The sequence below is a fragment of the Myotis daubentonii genome, chromosome 14, assembly GCF_963259705.1.
Source record: "Myotis daubentonii chromosome 14, mMyoDau2.1, whole genome shotgun sequence".
In the NCBI taxonomy this organism is placed as follows: domain Eukaryota; kingdom Metazoa; phylum Chordata; class Mammalia; order Chiroptera; family Vespertilionidae; genus Myotis; species Myotis daubentonii.
Window position 1 is genome coordinate 57,133,845 of NC_081853.1, and position 16,353 is coordinate 57,150,197.

A 16,353-nucleotide genomic window follows, 5' to 3' on the forward strand; every position below is an offset into this window, starting at 1 on the left:
CTGTGGTGTGAACAAGTCAGTCCTCTGCTCCGACTCCCCAAAGGCTACCTGTGACCTTATGAGGCCCCACAAGGGTCTGAAGCTCACACAAGCACAACTGCTATGGGAAGAGGGGAAGCTCAAGATGCGAGCACTTTCCTCAAGAATCCCACGTCCACCCCCAGCCCTGCCCTGGACGCCGAGTCCTCTGCTCAGCAAGCTCTTGGTGCAGCAGCGCTTCCCTTCCGCAGCAGCGATGGGGGCGGACCTCGCTTGCATTTCCTGCCGTGGGTTGAAAACGCTCCGCTCCCCGGTGCGCCCGTGTCTTGTAGCACAGAGGAGACGGAGCTACTGCTCGGGGCTGTTTCCTCTTCCATTCCTCCTCTCTCCCAGCATCTCCCTCTAAGTTCCAAAGGCCCCTCAGCCTCTGCACCCGCACTCTGCTCAGAGGACAACCAAGGCTGTCGTGGTAGCTTCACTGTCACTTTTAGACGAATTCAAAAGCCATGAAGTGACGGAGAAAGCAGGTGTTCATGCAAAAGCCAATTTCACATGAATCTCAGATTGACCAGAACGGACAGACCCCGAGCTCACTCAGCCCGCTTCCTCTATCTGCTCACGGCCGGCACCAAAGGACAGACAGAAGCAGACTCTAGGCAGAGAACGCAGGCATGGAAGGGTGGGGTCCCCGGACGATGGCAACGCCAACCGCAAGTCCTCCTGGGTCACACTTCTGTCCCAGGCAGCACTCCCTGCCCGCCTGCCACGGGGCTGAGGAAGGCCACACTGGGCACCACAGCTAGTCCCGGCCTTGCTTTCCTCTCCCGCCCTGCTGAGCCCACGCCTCTGAAGGAAAGGCAGATGGCGGCATGTTCTGGGTGTTTCCTGGGAACAGGTGCCCAATATCAGGAGGGATCCCAGGAAGGAGCCCTGCCTCCACCCTGCTTGGCCATCAGTAGATTCTTAATGACTGGCGATGGCATGCAACACCAAAGCAGCCCTCCCGAGGGGCACCTGGTCTCAGCTTCAAGGTCAAGGGATGCCCCGCTAGAGAGTACCCTGCGGCCAGGAGGTGCCGGAGCCATACCTGTAGTCCAGAAGGCGCTCCATGAGGCGCGTGACTGAGGTCACGAAGGAAATGCCGGTCTCGCGCCATGTTTCCTGTTCAATCTTCTCCAGCAGGCTGTGTGGGCGAGTGAGGGACACAAACACAACACACAGCCCGTGAGCGAGCCTTCCCCGGGCACAGGAGGGGGCCTGGAGGCCTGGGGCCGGTGGCAGGTCTGCAGACAGCAGACTCACCACGCCAGCCTTACCTGGGGTAGGGCCCGAACAGCTGGGTTCTACTCCACGCAGCACAAAGCAAGGACAAGGCAATTACTGAACCGGCAACAGCAAACAAACATGTTTTCCATCTTCCTGTACGAGGCCCCAAGAACGCCACTGAACCGAGGGCGGGGTTTCAAAGCCCTGGCCCCTCCCAGTGCACGCTGTGAGGTCTGTTCTGAGGAAGCAGCTGAGTAAGAGTCCACTGAGGGCGGGGCCTGGCTTTGCCAACTGGCTGACGGCCTTGATCACTGCTTAGCACCATCTTCAGCGAACATACAAATCAACCCTACACGCACAAGCGAAAGATTCCCGCCAGGCGCGAGGGCCCAGCACCCTCCCTCCCCCCGGAGCTACACCAGCACCTCTACCGTCGGGGATGCTCCATGCAAAACGTGCCAGAGCCAGAGCGAAGTGCCCAGGTCCTCTTCTCGCTCCCGCCCAGGCCCCGCTACCTCAGACGGCCCCTGGCTTCTCCGAAGAGCCTGGCTTCTGAGAGCCTCTGCCTCCCACAGGCCTCTCCCGACTCTCGTCCACACTGTCCCTGCTCCTTAAGCTCATGGAAAGTCCCCGGATTGGCAGGCCGAGCTGAGGGCGCGCCACTGGGGACTCACACCCACAGCCTGGCGGCTGTTAATGCTGCTGTGAGGATGACAGTCTGAGCGGAGATTTCTGGGAAAGTGAGGTTCCCCATGTGACTAGAAGAGAAGGCAGGACCACTGGCTCTGGCCTCTGGCCACATGGATAACACAACTGTGTCAGCATCCCCCAACCTGTGCTCTCCAGAGCTCTGCTGTGCTGGCGACAGGGAGAGGTGTTTTGTGAGCAAACGAGCATGGCAAGTGCTGAGCACCACACCCTCCTTTTGGAGACTTTCACCTCTTTCTGCACGTTAAGGGCTTTGAGAAATTCTACAACCACAGAGGCCTGTTCCATTCTGTTCAGTTGGGACTTTTCTAACCGAACCAGCCCGCGGCCCACTTCTTGTCTAGCGTACCTACAGCCTCCCCCAGACACCAAGTGGGAAACACTGCTCCATGTTCCAGTGGCGTCCAGTGCTCAGACACGACTGGAAGGGCTGTGAGGCACGATTGGGCAGGTAATTTAACTGCAAGTTATTTCTGTGCTACGTCTTCTCTTTGTACTCAGGTCATCCGCTGGCAGCTCAGGAAGAGCTTTCTTTGTCTTATTCCACAATTAGAAACAGCTTCAGCTAAGCGAGCAATGCTGAGAGATGGATGCACTTTCACAGACTTAAATTTCAGATGGATTCACATATCACTGCGTGCCTCGTCAAGGAACAAAGCGGGCATGCAGACAGAAAGATTCCCCCTCAAACCAGGGACCTGGCCCGCCCCGAGATGCTTCCTGCGGGGCGGCCGAGGGCAAGGGCGCTGCCAGGCTCTGGCTGTCTCATCACCTCCATTCAGCAGGGTGAGCCCTGCTCTGCCTGCCACCCGCTGTGTCATGAGGATTAAACAGGGAACATCAACACATTCTGCGCAGCGTAAGGTTGTAAGCAGATGTGCAGTATTGTTACTGGAACAGTATGTGACAGGGTTGTCTTCAATACGGCACTAAAACAAAGAAAATCTTCAAGCTGGAAATGAGGGGGGAGGAGACTAGAGCTGTCAGTCTTAAGATTTTGTGTAGAAAGATAAAATATCCGACATCAGTATCTGTCTGGAAGGACCACGGCCCCGGAGTCCCTCCTTGCGGACTTAGTCCTTAAAGGCTCTTGGCCTCCATGAACTCAAGCCAGGAGCCATGAATGGCGGGAGCATCCTTGACGTCATCGGTATGACCTCCTGTTTTGAAAGGCACCCAGCCTTGCTCAAGTCATAACATCCATGTCAGTGTTTTCAAGCCAACTGCACACTCACACAAGCAGGGGTTTCACCCCTGCAGCACCGAGCCCTCGTGAAGTCCCCCAGAGCTGTTTGCCCACTGGACACAGCGCCTGCGATGAAGACACGCAGCGCCCTCTGGCCTCCGCAGCCGCCGTGGCTGTCTCAGAGAGCCTGCTGTCACAGCGCCACTTCTTGATGGACAGCAGGGGGTCCCTGCCCCCACTAGGAACCCAGGTCTCTCCTGACACCCACCCTCTGAAGCCTGCCCCGCCCCTGCATTAGCCCTCTCACCCCTCCCCCAACGCGGGGTGCCTGGGGCTGAGCAGCTTACAGCAGGCCGAAGAGCTCCCTGTAGCTCTCGTCGCCTTTCCCTTCCGACACCATGCTGTCCAGCTTGTCGATCAGCTCGGACTCCACCTGGAGGGAAGCAGAGACGTGGTGACCCGGCGGACCCTGCGGCAGGTGAGGGCCTTTGCACCAGACAAATCCCAGGGAGGCAGACTCTTGTCTCAGCCCGAGAAACCATGTTGCCTCCGGGCCAGGAAGGCCCCCTCCAGTGGTGTTAGGAGTTGGAACTTACAGTTCCCAGGTGCTGTACTGTTTCCCAGTCCAGGGGCAAAAGGCGAGGACTCCCTGGAGAGAAACGTTATTTTGGATCCAAAACCTTTGTCAAAGGTTTTTCTTTCTTAAAAAAATGTTCATTGAAAATAATTTGTACGTATAGAACACTACCCTCCAGTCAGCCAGTTACAAAGGAAGGGAGCTGGGCTGGGCCCACTCTGACCACCATTAGGCTGGGCCGAGGGAGGTATTTCTTGCGGAGACTCTCCTTCAGGAAAGAAGGCTCCCCTCCATGTCCCCCAGAACCTAAGCGCTTGGGTCATCAGCAGGGCCCTGCCTTCGTTGGACTCCTAAACTGTGAGGAGCAATCGTGCGCTTGTTACTACTGCCAACTGCTCTGCAGGGCGGCCGTGTGCTCAGCCATTTTCCCAACAGGCTCCATTAGGGTTACTCTCAGGTGAGAGATTAGCTGTCCGTGATGAGAGAAAAACTTTAAACCTTTCATTACCCTTGAGAATGTGGTATCGTGGCATTATTTATATAGATATTTCATATAAACAAAAAACGGCATGGCTGCATTTAATAATTAACTGTAACAGAAACATTTTTCTCACTCCAATAGGGCCAAAGAGTCCTAAGGCAATGAACTAAGAAAAGAATAATTGAATTAGGAAATTCATTGCTGGCAGTTACGGTTCCTGAAATCCCAGCAGCAGAAAACGAGATGGTCAGGGCAGGGACTCCCACAGTTATGTTCGACCTAAGGAGTGAGCTGCTTGAATATACGCTTCACCGGAAACAGCAAGCTGAGGCCGGGGTCCTGCGAGGCTGGTGCCCTGCACGCTCTCTGTGTACAGAGGAGGCATTGGCAGGGACCTGTCCCGGGTTAAGTGACGTCAGGAGGAGCTGGTCTCACTGTCAGCCAGCTGGCACCGCCTCACGGGGAAGCGGGTCTGTGTGTAACAAGGGATTTCCCCTCACACATGCGGAGCAGGCAGACTGTGCTTCCCAACAGGGCAAAGGTGGGGAGGGCCCGGAGCAGCAGACTCAACAGTGCACACGTGGGCAGAGCAGTTCCCAAAACGGGTCCCTGGGCCAGAGCACCAGGACCAGAGATCTTGTTAGAAATTCAAATTCTCAGGCACCACTGCATCAGAAACGCCGCGGGGAGGCAGCAACAAGCCGCCCAGGAGGTTCGGACGCCATTCAAGTGCTAGAACCTCTTTGTGAGGCAGAGGAGCCGGCGAGGGAGGGGGTGGGGACATGGCTTCATCACCCTCTGGGGCCCGATACAGGAAAAGGTCAGGAGAAGCTGAGAAATCCAAACCTGGTGCTGAGGGTCCGTGTGAGCAGAAACCATGACCCAGGCGAACGTGAAGTTCTTCAGCCACAGCAGGTCCTAACTGGCAACACTGACCACTTTAGGTCTGAGGGGTGACTTTTATTACTAGAACCAAGATTCCTGAAGCGACGCCTCACTATGCATTCATTCAATAAGCATACTTCCTGTGACATACCAGCTGCCTACTTCCGGATAAAATGTTTCCCTAAGCCCACGCGTCCTCACGTGTGAGCTGTAGGGGCTAACGCGCTTCTTCAGCCCCGTGCCCAGCTCTGGGAGGTGCTCCATGGACGTCAGCTTTGATTCTCATCTCTGTGAACCCACCGTGTCCCACACAACATGGTGGGTTCTAAGGAAGAAAAGCACAGGAAACCGTCCCCGGAGACAGCTCTGAGGCGGGGCGGCCTCCTCCACCTCAGGTGGCTGAACAGTGCCGAGGGACAAGCTGCAGTCAGCAGTCTAGCCAAAGGCGCACCCCTCCTAGACCCCCCCCTGTGCAGGAGTCTGTGAAATTCCGGGCTTCCTGAGCCGTGAGAAGCCACCAGGCCAGGGCCCCAGCCCTAGCAATGCCCGGACACACACATTGGGGATCCCTAGAGAGGAAACACCACCCTCCCAGGGCCCTCTCCTGAATTAACCGGGAGGTGACAGTCCTTCTCCCCTTGGTCAGAAAGTGCCTTTCACATGACATTCATTCCTTTTCTCTGATTCTTTTCTGGCCTCTAACTTTATGAGGAAAACCCACAAATCAATTCTGGCCAGCAAGTGACAGAACACCCTTGAACAGGATTCCAGATGGCCAAGCTACAACCCATCCCCACAGGAACCTCCGCCTGGCCACCCAAGTCCCCTTCCTGGGCAGGAGAGCACCCCGAGCCTGCCAGGTGTCATCTTACCTGCTTGAAGTTGCCATTTTTCCTCTGCTCCCAGTCCATCATGTCATGAAAGATGGGAATCATGATATTCCGCACTTCTGGCTGCGGGACCAGCGTCACACCCAGAAAAGGACCAATCATTCCCGGGATAAAGTGGATCTTATGTTCACCTGAACAACGAAACCCAACAGGTCGTATTCGTACTTGCTCTGCTTCTGCATGGAGGCTGCCCAGTGGGCCCTGCAAGCATCAGGGCAGCAGGCTCTCCCCCAGGCTTTCCGAGATGCTCCCTCTCTTGGCTGTAGAGCGTCACGGACAACATGGGCCCAGCCCAGTGAGACAGTGACACAGATGCTCGAGAGGCACAAACTGCCTTTCCCAAGAATTTCCCGGAAGTTCCACTGACCACCTGAAAATCATTCTGGACTCAGGGACGGAGCTCACTACTCCAGACAGGATAGGATCTCTGTGTAACTGGTGACAGTTTCCGAGAGTCTGCTCACAACAGTCATTTAGTCAGAAAAAGTCCATCCACATGCAGCGCACACTCCCTGGGTCCCTGCCTCTAGCCCAGGGCTTCTCGGTGTTAAGGCTGTTCCGCCCCTGGTCCAGCCACTAGAGGTCGCAAGCCCAGGGGCGGCTGCCCGTGTGCGCCACCTGCCAGAGCCCTGCTGTCAGTGCTTCAGACACGGAGGAGGAGGCAAACCGCGGGCCGTGTAAGCACCACGGCTATAGCAAAGCCAAGTCAGTCCTGAGGACCAGAAAGTGCCATTCCCATCAGAAACAATGAGAAAGGATTGGCTTATTAGGCAAATGTGACATCTTTCTAAATCTCTTCTATTTAAAAAGCTTATTTAAGGATCAGATGTTAGCCCTGAGGCTGATGTTGCATATTCCGATCTTGGTGATCGGTGCAGTTGCTAGTTCACTGGGTTCCTGGGAATTTCAGACTCTACCCACCCCTCCCCGCCACAGAAGTGCGAGTCCTGCAGCGGGAAGCAGTCTGGGGAACACATCTCCCTCCTAAGGGAAGGCCCGTGCTTGCTGCAGGAATGGCTCACACTCTGCTTGTTCCTCTCGTGTTAGAGACGGGGATGGTTAATGAAGGACTATGAGACTTTAGGGCCCTCACTCCTCAGGCTTCAGAACCAAGAGCTCAGTTGAAAACAGACTTTATCAGGAAGAGTAGGGGAGCTTCCCCAGCACCCTGACAGGCAGCAAAGGCCTGCAGCACCAAAGGATGGCCACCCACCCACCGGGCAATGCCGGTGTGCTAAGCCCACTCTCACAATTGCAGATCCAAAGCAGTGGACAGCAGAGAAGCTGTACAGAGAAAGTCATCAAAAGAAAGGAAGCTAAAACCAGTCTCACCTATGGGCTGAAATTCCCTTCCTACATCCAACCTTCATGCAGTGGGTGTCAGGAATGTGATCTGCTGGCCTGAATTCAGAAACCCAAGAAGGGTTTCAAACTTTACTAAAATGCATAGCTGCCCTTGATGTGCTGCTGAGCATCTCTGAGATCTACGCCTCTGAGTCTGCAACATCCAGACGGGGCAGGAAGAGCAGGGCGATTTGACGGGCAGGAGCGCTCCAACTGGAAGATACGATGGAGCCCTCATCTTCTTTTTTTCCCTTTGGACGGTTAGCTCTCAAAAAGGGGGTTGGAGTACGTGTTACTGGGGTCCTAGTTCTCAGCCCCACTCTCCTGCCAGGGCTGGTGCACAGGCGCTACACCACCCATCTGACGTGTGAGTGAAAGACACGGGAAGATTTCTTGGGTCTAAATTAACATTCATAAACCTGGGGGAGCTACTAGTCTTGTCACTTTCTATCTGGCTATGCAGTATGTGGAAGGGACAAACAAGGAGAAAAGACCTACCCAAATTCTGCCACATGCTGAACAGTTCATAAGCCATCATCACACGCATGTCCCCATACCTGGACACAGGAACACAGGAGCCGGTTATTAGTGGGAGAAGGTTCGGGAAGACAGGCTACAACCAGGGGGGCCAGTACTTCAGCACTATTTCTAGCGTTGCCCCGACTCTAAGCCATCTGCCTCTCACTGGGCTCCTCGGGAAGCTGCCCAGGGAGCCTGTGGACATCTGAAGGGGCCTCCCATGGAAACACAAGCCCATCTGGGCATGTGGTAAGGAGGTAAGAGACATATGTCTTACTTATCTAGAATCTTCTTCCTCTTGGCTGAAGTGATGATTTCTAGCTGGAGGCTTGGCTGGTTTATGAACAGAACTGCCAGGCTAAAATAAGAATTCCACACCTAGAGAGACAGAGAAAGAGAGGAACAGGTGGCAGCCCAGTCTTCAGCCTTCCAAGAGGGATTCTAAATATACGCATGTAGCACAGAATCCATTTTACAACTTTGAGATCTTGATTTTTTTCTTTTTAAATATCTTTGCAAATGTTTTTTTCTTTTCTTCTTTTTTGACTCCTCTGAAGCCAGTGTTAACTCGGGACCGGGGAGCACACTCGGGGACGGCTGGCTCCCAGCACCTCCCGAAGCGGAGCTCGCGCTAGGTGACATTCTAGTCACTATCAAGCTCGGAAGCCATTTGATAATACAAACATGTTAATAATAAAGGAATCAGTGAGCTTTCCCCAGCCCCCAAGCTGACACGTAGCCGAGTCTTTCTCAAATTCCTCACCTGTACAATTGTAAGCAAAATGAAATGGCTGTTTTAAGTTAAACAAAAACAAAAACGATGAGCGTGGTTTTTGGCTTCCGAGGGTCGTTACAAAGGTCGAGGTGGTCTCAGGAGCCCCTACCTTGAAGTCGAAGTCCGTCTCCGTGAAGCTCTTGTGCAGGGCGGAGGACAGGTACTGCACAGTGGTGACTATGACGCTGCAGGGAGGGAACAAAGTGTTGGCAGAGTTAACAGACTCACAAGGGCATCTGAGAGCTTAGCATCAGCTGGCTACGGCCTGTGTGCGGACTTCTTGAGCACAACGTGCTCTCACGTAAGATGTGACTATAAAGAAAAGAGAGACGGCACAACCCCCACAGAAAATCAGGCTTGGAGAAACGCCCCATTGTCGGCAGAACAGCACAGAGCAGGAGAGGGCTCTGGCCCAGCTCGGCCATCATCTGGCCTTGGGACTACTTCTCTCTGGGCCCGTTTCCTTGCCTATAAAAGGGGGCAGGTGGGGTTTGATGGTTTTTTAAAGTTGCTTCCAGTTCAAAGAGTGATTCTAGTGTTTTGGGGATTTCTGGGTAATGAACCTATATTATAACCACCAGAGGACTTAGAGTATAACTTTGCTTTTTTACATGATAATGGGGGTTTGTAGTTATTAAATGTCTGTATTTTCATCTCTAAGTCATTTGGTTCCAGCCTTTGGTTTAGAATATCACCCTTAATTTTAGTTTGGGCACCTATAAGGGTGCTGAGGGGCTGGCTTGCTGGAGCCAAAGGCACAGGTTGAGGTAGAGAGGGAGTAAAACAGAAGAGGCAGGTGAGGGTTTGATTACAGAGGGCCTACTGCCTGGCAAGGGAGCTGATATCTAGCTACGACCACCAGGGTTCGATGCAGGAGAGGGGCAAGGCAAAGACAGTGAGTCAGAGAGACGACTCCACCAGCAAAGGGGTGAGATCTGAAAGATAAAAGCCTTAAAAGAGCCTGGTGTGGCTCAGTGGTTGAGCATAGACCTATGAACCAGGGGGTCAGGGTTCAATTCCCAGTCAGGGCCCATGCCCGGTTGCAGCTTGATCCCCAATGAGGGGCATGCAGGAGGCAGCCAATCAATGATTCTCTCTCATCACTGATGTTCTCTCTCTCTCCCTCTCCGACATCAATAAATATGCATCTTTTTAAAAAGCCTTAAAAGAAGAGGCTGTGCTTGCAGGATAGGCTGGGGAGCCTGGGAAGCTCGGAGGAGAGCTGAGAGACGGAAACGAGAGGGAGTCAAGTGGAAAACCCACTGTGTGAGGAAATAGCTGTGTAACTTGGATTATAAGCACTCCCTGCTCTGTTCTGCATAAAATGTTTGCAGTTTTGAACACAGAAGTAAAGGGCACTATCCCAGGTAAAGTGGAAAGGCCGTGGAATGCCAACACGAAAGGCAGGTCAGCGGGTGGAGGCAGCGGCCAGCGGCCCTCCCGAGTGGAGGGGGACCGGGTGAGGCTGCACTCACCTCCGGCATCACTTCTCTGGTGTGTCAGTGAGAAGCTCAGGCTAGAAATAGAAACACGGCAGGCCAGGCGGCCTGGGGTCAGTCAGAAGCGTCAGAGCCGCACAGCCCGGCCTCAGGGGGCACTGAGCACTGACTGTGGGACAAGCGGTGCCTGGCCCACAACACAGACCAAATCAAGAGCAGGTGCGGGGGGGGGGGGGGGGAGGGGGGGGGACTGCAGGAAACCAGAGCCTCAGAAGCCAATGGGCCACCCTACAGGCTTCCTCAGAAAGACCCCTTCTCTGGGTGTCACATTTCACACCCCCGACCTCTCCGTTTCTCCCCTCACCGGGACGTCATTTGCCAGGCACCCAGGTTCAATTAAGAAAAGACACAAACTATCTTTGATTCTTTCTTCTCTTTGAACTTACGGTAAATGGTCAAGTCCTGCTTATTGTGCCTAAAACATTTTTTTCGCATTCGCCCTCTCCTCTCCGTCCCCATGGCCTTGGCCTTGGCCTCTTTCTTGCTTTCTCTCCTGCACATCCACGCTCTCCTTAGTCTGAGAACCACTCTGTGGATGCCGGTGCGAGGCCCTTCCACACTCACTTGCTTGTGAGAAGTCTCATCACCATCCAGTCCCGAGGAAAGACGCTCATCTTCATCAGGTTCCGGAACACACAGAAAGTCTTCAGCAGGAATTCCTGAAACAGGAAGGACGTGCGCCATGGCCCCTGTCCCCCGCCCCGCAGCGCGTTTCCTCGGCAGTGCTCTCTGGGCCTCTGGGCACGAGAATGGGTCTGACCAGCGGGTCAGAGTCTGGCTCCCTTGGGAGCTGCTTCTCTCAGAGTGAGTCCCAGGCACTCTCACAGGTCAGACATGGGAGCAGGCCCGACTGGGCAGAACAGAGGCAGCCCAGCCGACAGCCCCAAGCCCCGGGAGGCTGGACTGCAGAGGAACTGCTACCCCGCTGCGCCTGGGGTCTCTCTGTGGGTCACGGCCCCCGAGCACTGGGTTTTCAGAATCTGCCATCTGGGACGTTAGGGACACGCCGACAGGAGAAGCACGTCAGGAGTGGCAGAGGGAGGCCCTCCAAAGACGGGCTCCTGCAAGGCCGCGAGGAAAGAGCGGCGACACGGATCACTGAGGCCGGCGGCAATCCCCGGAGGGTGAGTCAGGAAAAGTGACGGAGGCCCAGGAGGAGCAGTGAGCTTCTCTGTGTTAACTCCCCCAGCCGCCTCCACGGGAGCCTCGAAAACAAACAGCTGCGGAACCGGAACCGGTGGCCTAGCAGTCACTGGAGGGGCAGCATGGCTGTGGAGCTCCTGGCAAAGGCCATGCCATCCCCAGAGAACTGCTGCCTTTGATTTATTTGGGGGCCACCCAGGAAAGCCCCACTCGGAGGACTCATTTGACCTGGCCAGAGCTCACTCAGTGAGAAAAGCCTTATCGCTAGGGCATTTGCTGGGAAAAATCAGTCATGGTAACTTAACATCCCAGCCACACCAAGCAGCCATATCAGTTGGGACAAGCGAGATAATGCCCACGACACTTAAAAGAAAAGTCTGGGGCCCTGGCTGGTGGCTCAGGTGTTGGAGTGTCACCCCATACACCAAAGTACTGCCCGTTCGATTCCTGGCCACACCTAGGTTGTGGGTTCGACCCCCAGTCAGGGTGCGTACGAGAGGCACCTGGTGGATGTTTCTCACATCGATGTTTCTCTTCCCTCTCCTCCTTTCCCTTCCACTCTCTCTCAGATCAATAGACACATCCTCAGGTGAGGATTTAAAAGGAAGATCTGGGAAATGAGATGTCCACAGTGTTCCATGAAAAGCTCTGGCATATCCCTGGAATCTAGATGGTCACACTTATGTACAGGGCTGTCCACATTCCCAGGAAAGACCGAAAAAGCCCAGTACCTCACCTCTGGCTGCCTCAGACCCATTTCTCTGCGTGACCACCTCAGGGCTCAGGATCCAGAGTCTGGCAGCCAATGGACAGCGCTCCCTTTTGCTCTCTACGGCATCTTCCAGAAATATGTTTTACTGGGGAAGGGCTGTCACCGTTATTACTGTAGTTACTGGACAGTGAAGCCGGGTTTGCAGGGGCAACAGAGAAGGCACAGGAAGGGAGGAGGCCTGGTGTGCGGCCGGCACGTGTGGTCCAGGGTAGCTTCCCGTAAAGACACGTGGTCACACGGTTGCCGTCAGGGCAAACCTGCCAGCATTTCGGGATCTGGCTGCATGGGACTGCTGCCTCTCAGCCTCCCAAAGCCATCGGTCGGCTGGGAAGAGCGGCTGCGACTCTCACACCCTGCAGTCCTGGCCTGGTCACTTGCACTTGCCCCTGGCAGGGGACAGCCCCTGCAGTCTCAGCCACATGCTGCCCCCTGGGTGGAAGGCATGTGCTTTGCTGCCCACCTTGAGCTCGTCTTTGCTCTGGAAGTTGTCCAGGAGGTGCTGGTAGTGGGTGTCGCACATCTGGCGGAGCAGCGAGAGAAGGCAGGACACATACTCACCCTGGGGAAACAAACCCGAGAGACACTTAGCACAGACCATTACAAGGGACAACCCCAATCCACAGAGGGGAGGGCAGAAGGGAGGGTCTGAGATGGCCCCATGATCATGAAAGGGGAGGCGACAACTCTGGCCCTTACAGGGAGCTTTCCTTTCTGCTAAGCGAGGCCTGGAGGGCGTGGGAGTTGTAGGGAGGTTTCTGCAGCGGGGCTGGTTGAAAACCTTAACCTATAACAGTGATGGCGAACCTATGACACGCGTGTCAGAGGTGACACACGAATTCATTTTTTTGATTGATTTTTCTTTGTTAAATGGCATTTAAATATATAAAATAAATATCAAAAATATAAATCTTTATTTTACTATGGTTGCAAATATCAAAAAATTTCTATATGTGACACGGCACCAGAGTGAAGTTAGGGTTTTTCAAAATGCTGACACGCCGAGCTCCAAAGGTTCGCCATCACTGGCCTATAATCAAGCAGCAGCACACGGTAAGACGAGGTTCCCGTTTTTCTCCGAGGACAGTTTGGGACACAGTCCTTCGTTACTATATGAGGCCCGGGCACCAAAGAGAAGTCTGGAGGGGCCACTTGCATCAGGGTGCTCGGCCTCTTTGAACAGAATTCAGATTCTGCCCATCCTGCTGGGCCCTTCCACAACAAACGCCTTGGGGACCTCCCAGACTTACACGTGGTTAGTGGACCAAGCAATTGGAACATAGTAGGTCAACGTAACTGTCTGGAAAGTACAGGAATCAAAACTGACCTGTATGAGAAGACAAGCTTTGGGCTTTAAGAGCAGTGAAAATTTAAAGATAAAAAAGGAGTCTTTAAACTTTCTTCAAATTCCAAGTGGGGCACGTGGGAGAAAACCCTGCTGTCAGGACTCCAAAAACTTCCACAGCCTCCCAGCAGTGGGCAGCGGGGCAGCAGTGGGCAGCAGGTGGGTGGTGGGCAGTGGGCACGGCCTCCTTGTGGAAGAATGCCTCCTCAGAAAAAAATGGAGCAAAATGACTTCCTTCGGACTATTTTCAAATGTCTTAAACTCATGGGAACTTGCCAACAGTTTTTTAGTCTCTCAAATCCTTTCTAGACCCACAAGACTATTATACATATATGTATGCAAGAGATAGACACGTACTAGTACGTGAGCCTCAGTTTTATCTGAAAAATGGGCATAATAAACCAAAATTCCTAGATCTACTGTAAGGATCAGATGAGCGCACATGAAGCATTTAGTGAAAGGCCCAGCACATAGAAAGTGCTCTCTAAACTGCAGTCATTATCAACTTCATTAAATCTACGTAAGATGAAACGCTCGGTGAGTATTGCTAATAAATGAGTTAATATTTGTAAAGGGCGTAAAGAGGGCCGGGCCCACAGCAAACACTGTGTCACTGTCAGCGAGAACGGGTCAACAGGACATGTAGGTGTGTATGTGTTTGCCTACAGTGAGGGCGCCCTCAACAGGGGCACTGACGGGAGTGGACATCTGTCGCCAGCCCAGTGCTCCGGAGCGCTGGCCTGCCCTCTGCTCGCCCGGGCCCGTGGAGCGCGGCTTGCCCCCACAGAGGGCTTTCTCGTAGCGATCACTGTCATCTGCCACCTGCCGACTGGAAGGTCCCAGGCCATGTCATCCCGCTCCAACCCGGGCACGGGAGAGGGGGCTCTGGGGCTGCCTCTCTGGCCTCCCGAGAGGTTTTCCCTGCTTCTCTTCTCGTTCCCTCGCGGAGATCGCTGTGCAGGGGTGCCAGCGCGATCCTACCGCATCACTTTCTTCCTGAGGCCCGACACTGAGGTACACACATTACAGAAGAAAGAACTGACCTGCAGATTCAAGCGAATTCTGAGAAAGCCCTTCTGCTGGGCACAGCATGTAGGAGAGCCTGTTCCCAGAAGTCTGCCTTTCACCTGCGGCCTCACCCATCTCACTGCATCTCTGTCTCACCCATTAGAGGACTGACTTGGCTCAAAGGCAAAGGCCAACAAAGACAGCGTGCAGGGGACGGGCCAGACACGTCCTCCGGTCTGCCCTGCAGCGGGCTGCTGTGTGCACCTGGAGGCTCAGGGGGAGATGGGCGGAGAGGGGGAGGGAGACGCAGCATGCTGACGCCATGCGGGGCAGCGGAGATGGAGGAGGTGTGCGGTGAAATGGGGTTGGTGTGGAGGAGCCCCGGGTTAGACAAGAAACAGGAAACCTGATGTTAGTTACTAACAGTGATCTCGGCTGTGCACTGCGGGCACCGCTGCCCTCTTACCGCCTCCTGAGCGTGCGATTTGCTCATGATGGTGAGCAGAGTCTGCAAGAGCACGTCCAGGAGGCTCTCCACCATCATCTCCACCTCCTCCATGACGTCCGCCTCCTGGAGCGGGCGCAGAGAGCGCACGGTTAGCACAGGCTGGCGACGCAGCCGGCAGCACTCACTAGGCCAGCCACTCGGGACTGGTCTCGGGACTGGATTCTCCACACGGCTCTCGGCCTCACTAGCAGGAGCATCAGGGAACCCGGGCACTGGCTCTGAGAAGGTGGGACACTGAGCGCTGATGCCCAGGATGGTGGCTGAGGCCTTACCCAGCGCCACCTGACACCCACAATTCTGAACTGCAGGCAAACACGTTAATCTCAGTACACAGGACAGAAACCAAGGTCCCGAGTTAGGGGTTTTCTCGATTTCCCTGTCAATGTCAGGAGAAAGCACAGTGCTGCCGACCAACGCTGAGCAGCTGTGCGGGCAGCACCTCCACCGCTGCCAATGCACACAGGGGGTCCTGGTCTTTCTGAAGACGGTCTCCTTCTCAGAGTTTCCTCTCTGGCTGCTTTGTCTCTGCCAGCCGGGCTGCTGCCAGGTGTGCCTGGGCCCCCTTCTAGCTCCTCAGCTTCTCGCGCATGGGCGCTGGTCCCCTCGGAGGAGCAGCCCCCGGAACACGGAGCACGCCTCCCACAAGGCTGCCTCCCAGCCACGAGGCTCTGAGCTCAGGACGAGCCTGTGCTATCCCTTTACAGAGCTCCCACATTCCATCTCACACCCCCTAGCTCAGTTCCCATTATCTCACAGAAACCCCCATGGCCCCTTCTCCAGCCTCTTTAGGTTACCACTGGTCCAAATGTCCATCCATCCATCACTCACTAAGCATTTATCACGTGCCAGCCACTGTCTGAGGACCGGAGTGTACAGAGGCGAACAAGGAAGAGAACCCCTCTGCTCTCACGCAGCTGCAATCGCGCTCCTCCCCCACCCGCCTGCTAGTATCGGTACATGGCGCCCGGCCCGATCCACATGAAGAATCGGAGCAGCTCTTGGGCCCAAAGTTGTCTCTCATCTGCTGGACTGATTGTCACACTCTTACCTGTGATGCCTCTTTGAGAAACTGTAAGCGATTAATTGGACCGAACTCTCTAGGCCCACAAATACAACCAGACCATCTCCTTTAGGCTTTTATCTGTTCCTCCTCTTCCTTTTCTTTTATCCTTCAATCTTTCTCCTTTTTTTTTTTTTTCCAGCAATAAGCCTCCCACTTGTCAAGTCTGACCTTGGTCACTAGGAGACCTTATGCACCCATGTGGCCTCTCTGCCAGGCCTTGCCGGGAGCCAAGAGCGAACCATAGGACCCTACACCCTCACAGAGGCTCTGCCATGCTGTGCCAGCACCAGATGGTACTTTAAGTCTGGATACCAGACCACCCCACTGGGTCCGTGTCCTGCGCAAACCAAGCACACTCTCTTTCGGGCACCTCTCCGGTGCACGGCTGGCCCAACCGTGTGTTCCTAT

General features: G+C 54.6%; 1 protein-coding gene across 8 annotated transcripts in view; it reads right to left on the bottom strand.

Moving 5' to 3' along the window:
* Positions 1-16,353, bottom strand: part of DOCK3 (dedicator of cytokinesis 3) — a 176,141-nt gene that overhangs the window by 28,782 nt on the left and 131,006 nt on the right. For 7 of the 8 annotated variants that reach the window (XM_059664629.1, XM_059664628.1, XM_059664626.1 and 4 more), the window contains 9 exons: positions 14,799-14,945; positions 12,485-12,583; positions 10,674-10,768; positions 8,720-8,795; positions 8,113-8,213; positions 7,815-7,873; positions 5,955-6,103; positions 3,487-3,572; positions 1,067-1,162 (listed from right to left, as the gene is read on the bottom strand). In XM_059664629.1, coding sequence (XP_059520612.1) covers positions 1,067-1,162; positions 3,487-3,572; positions 5,955-6,103; positions 7,815-7,873; positions 8,113-8,213; positions 8,720-8,795; positions 10,674-10,768; positions 12,485-12,583; positions 14,799-14,945 — 908 coding nt within the window. The remainder of the gene's footprint in view (positions 1-1,066; positions 1,163-3,486; positions 3,573-5,954; positions 6,104-7,814; positions 7,874-8,112; positions 8,214-8,719; positions 8,796-10,673; positions 10,769-12,484; positions 12,584-14,798; positions 14,946-16,353) is intronic. The other variant, XM_059664627.1, reaches the window with a different exon arrangement.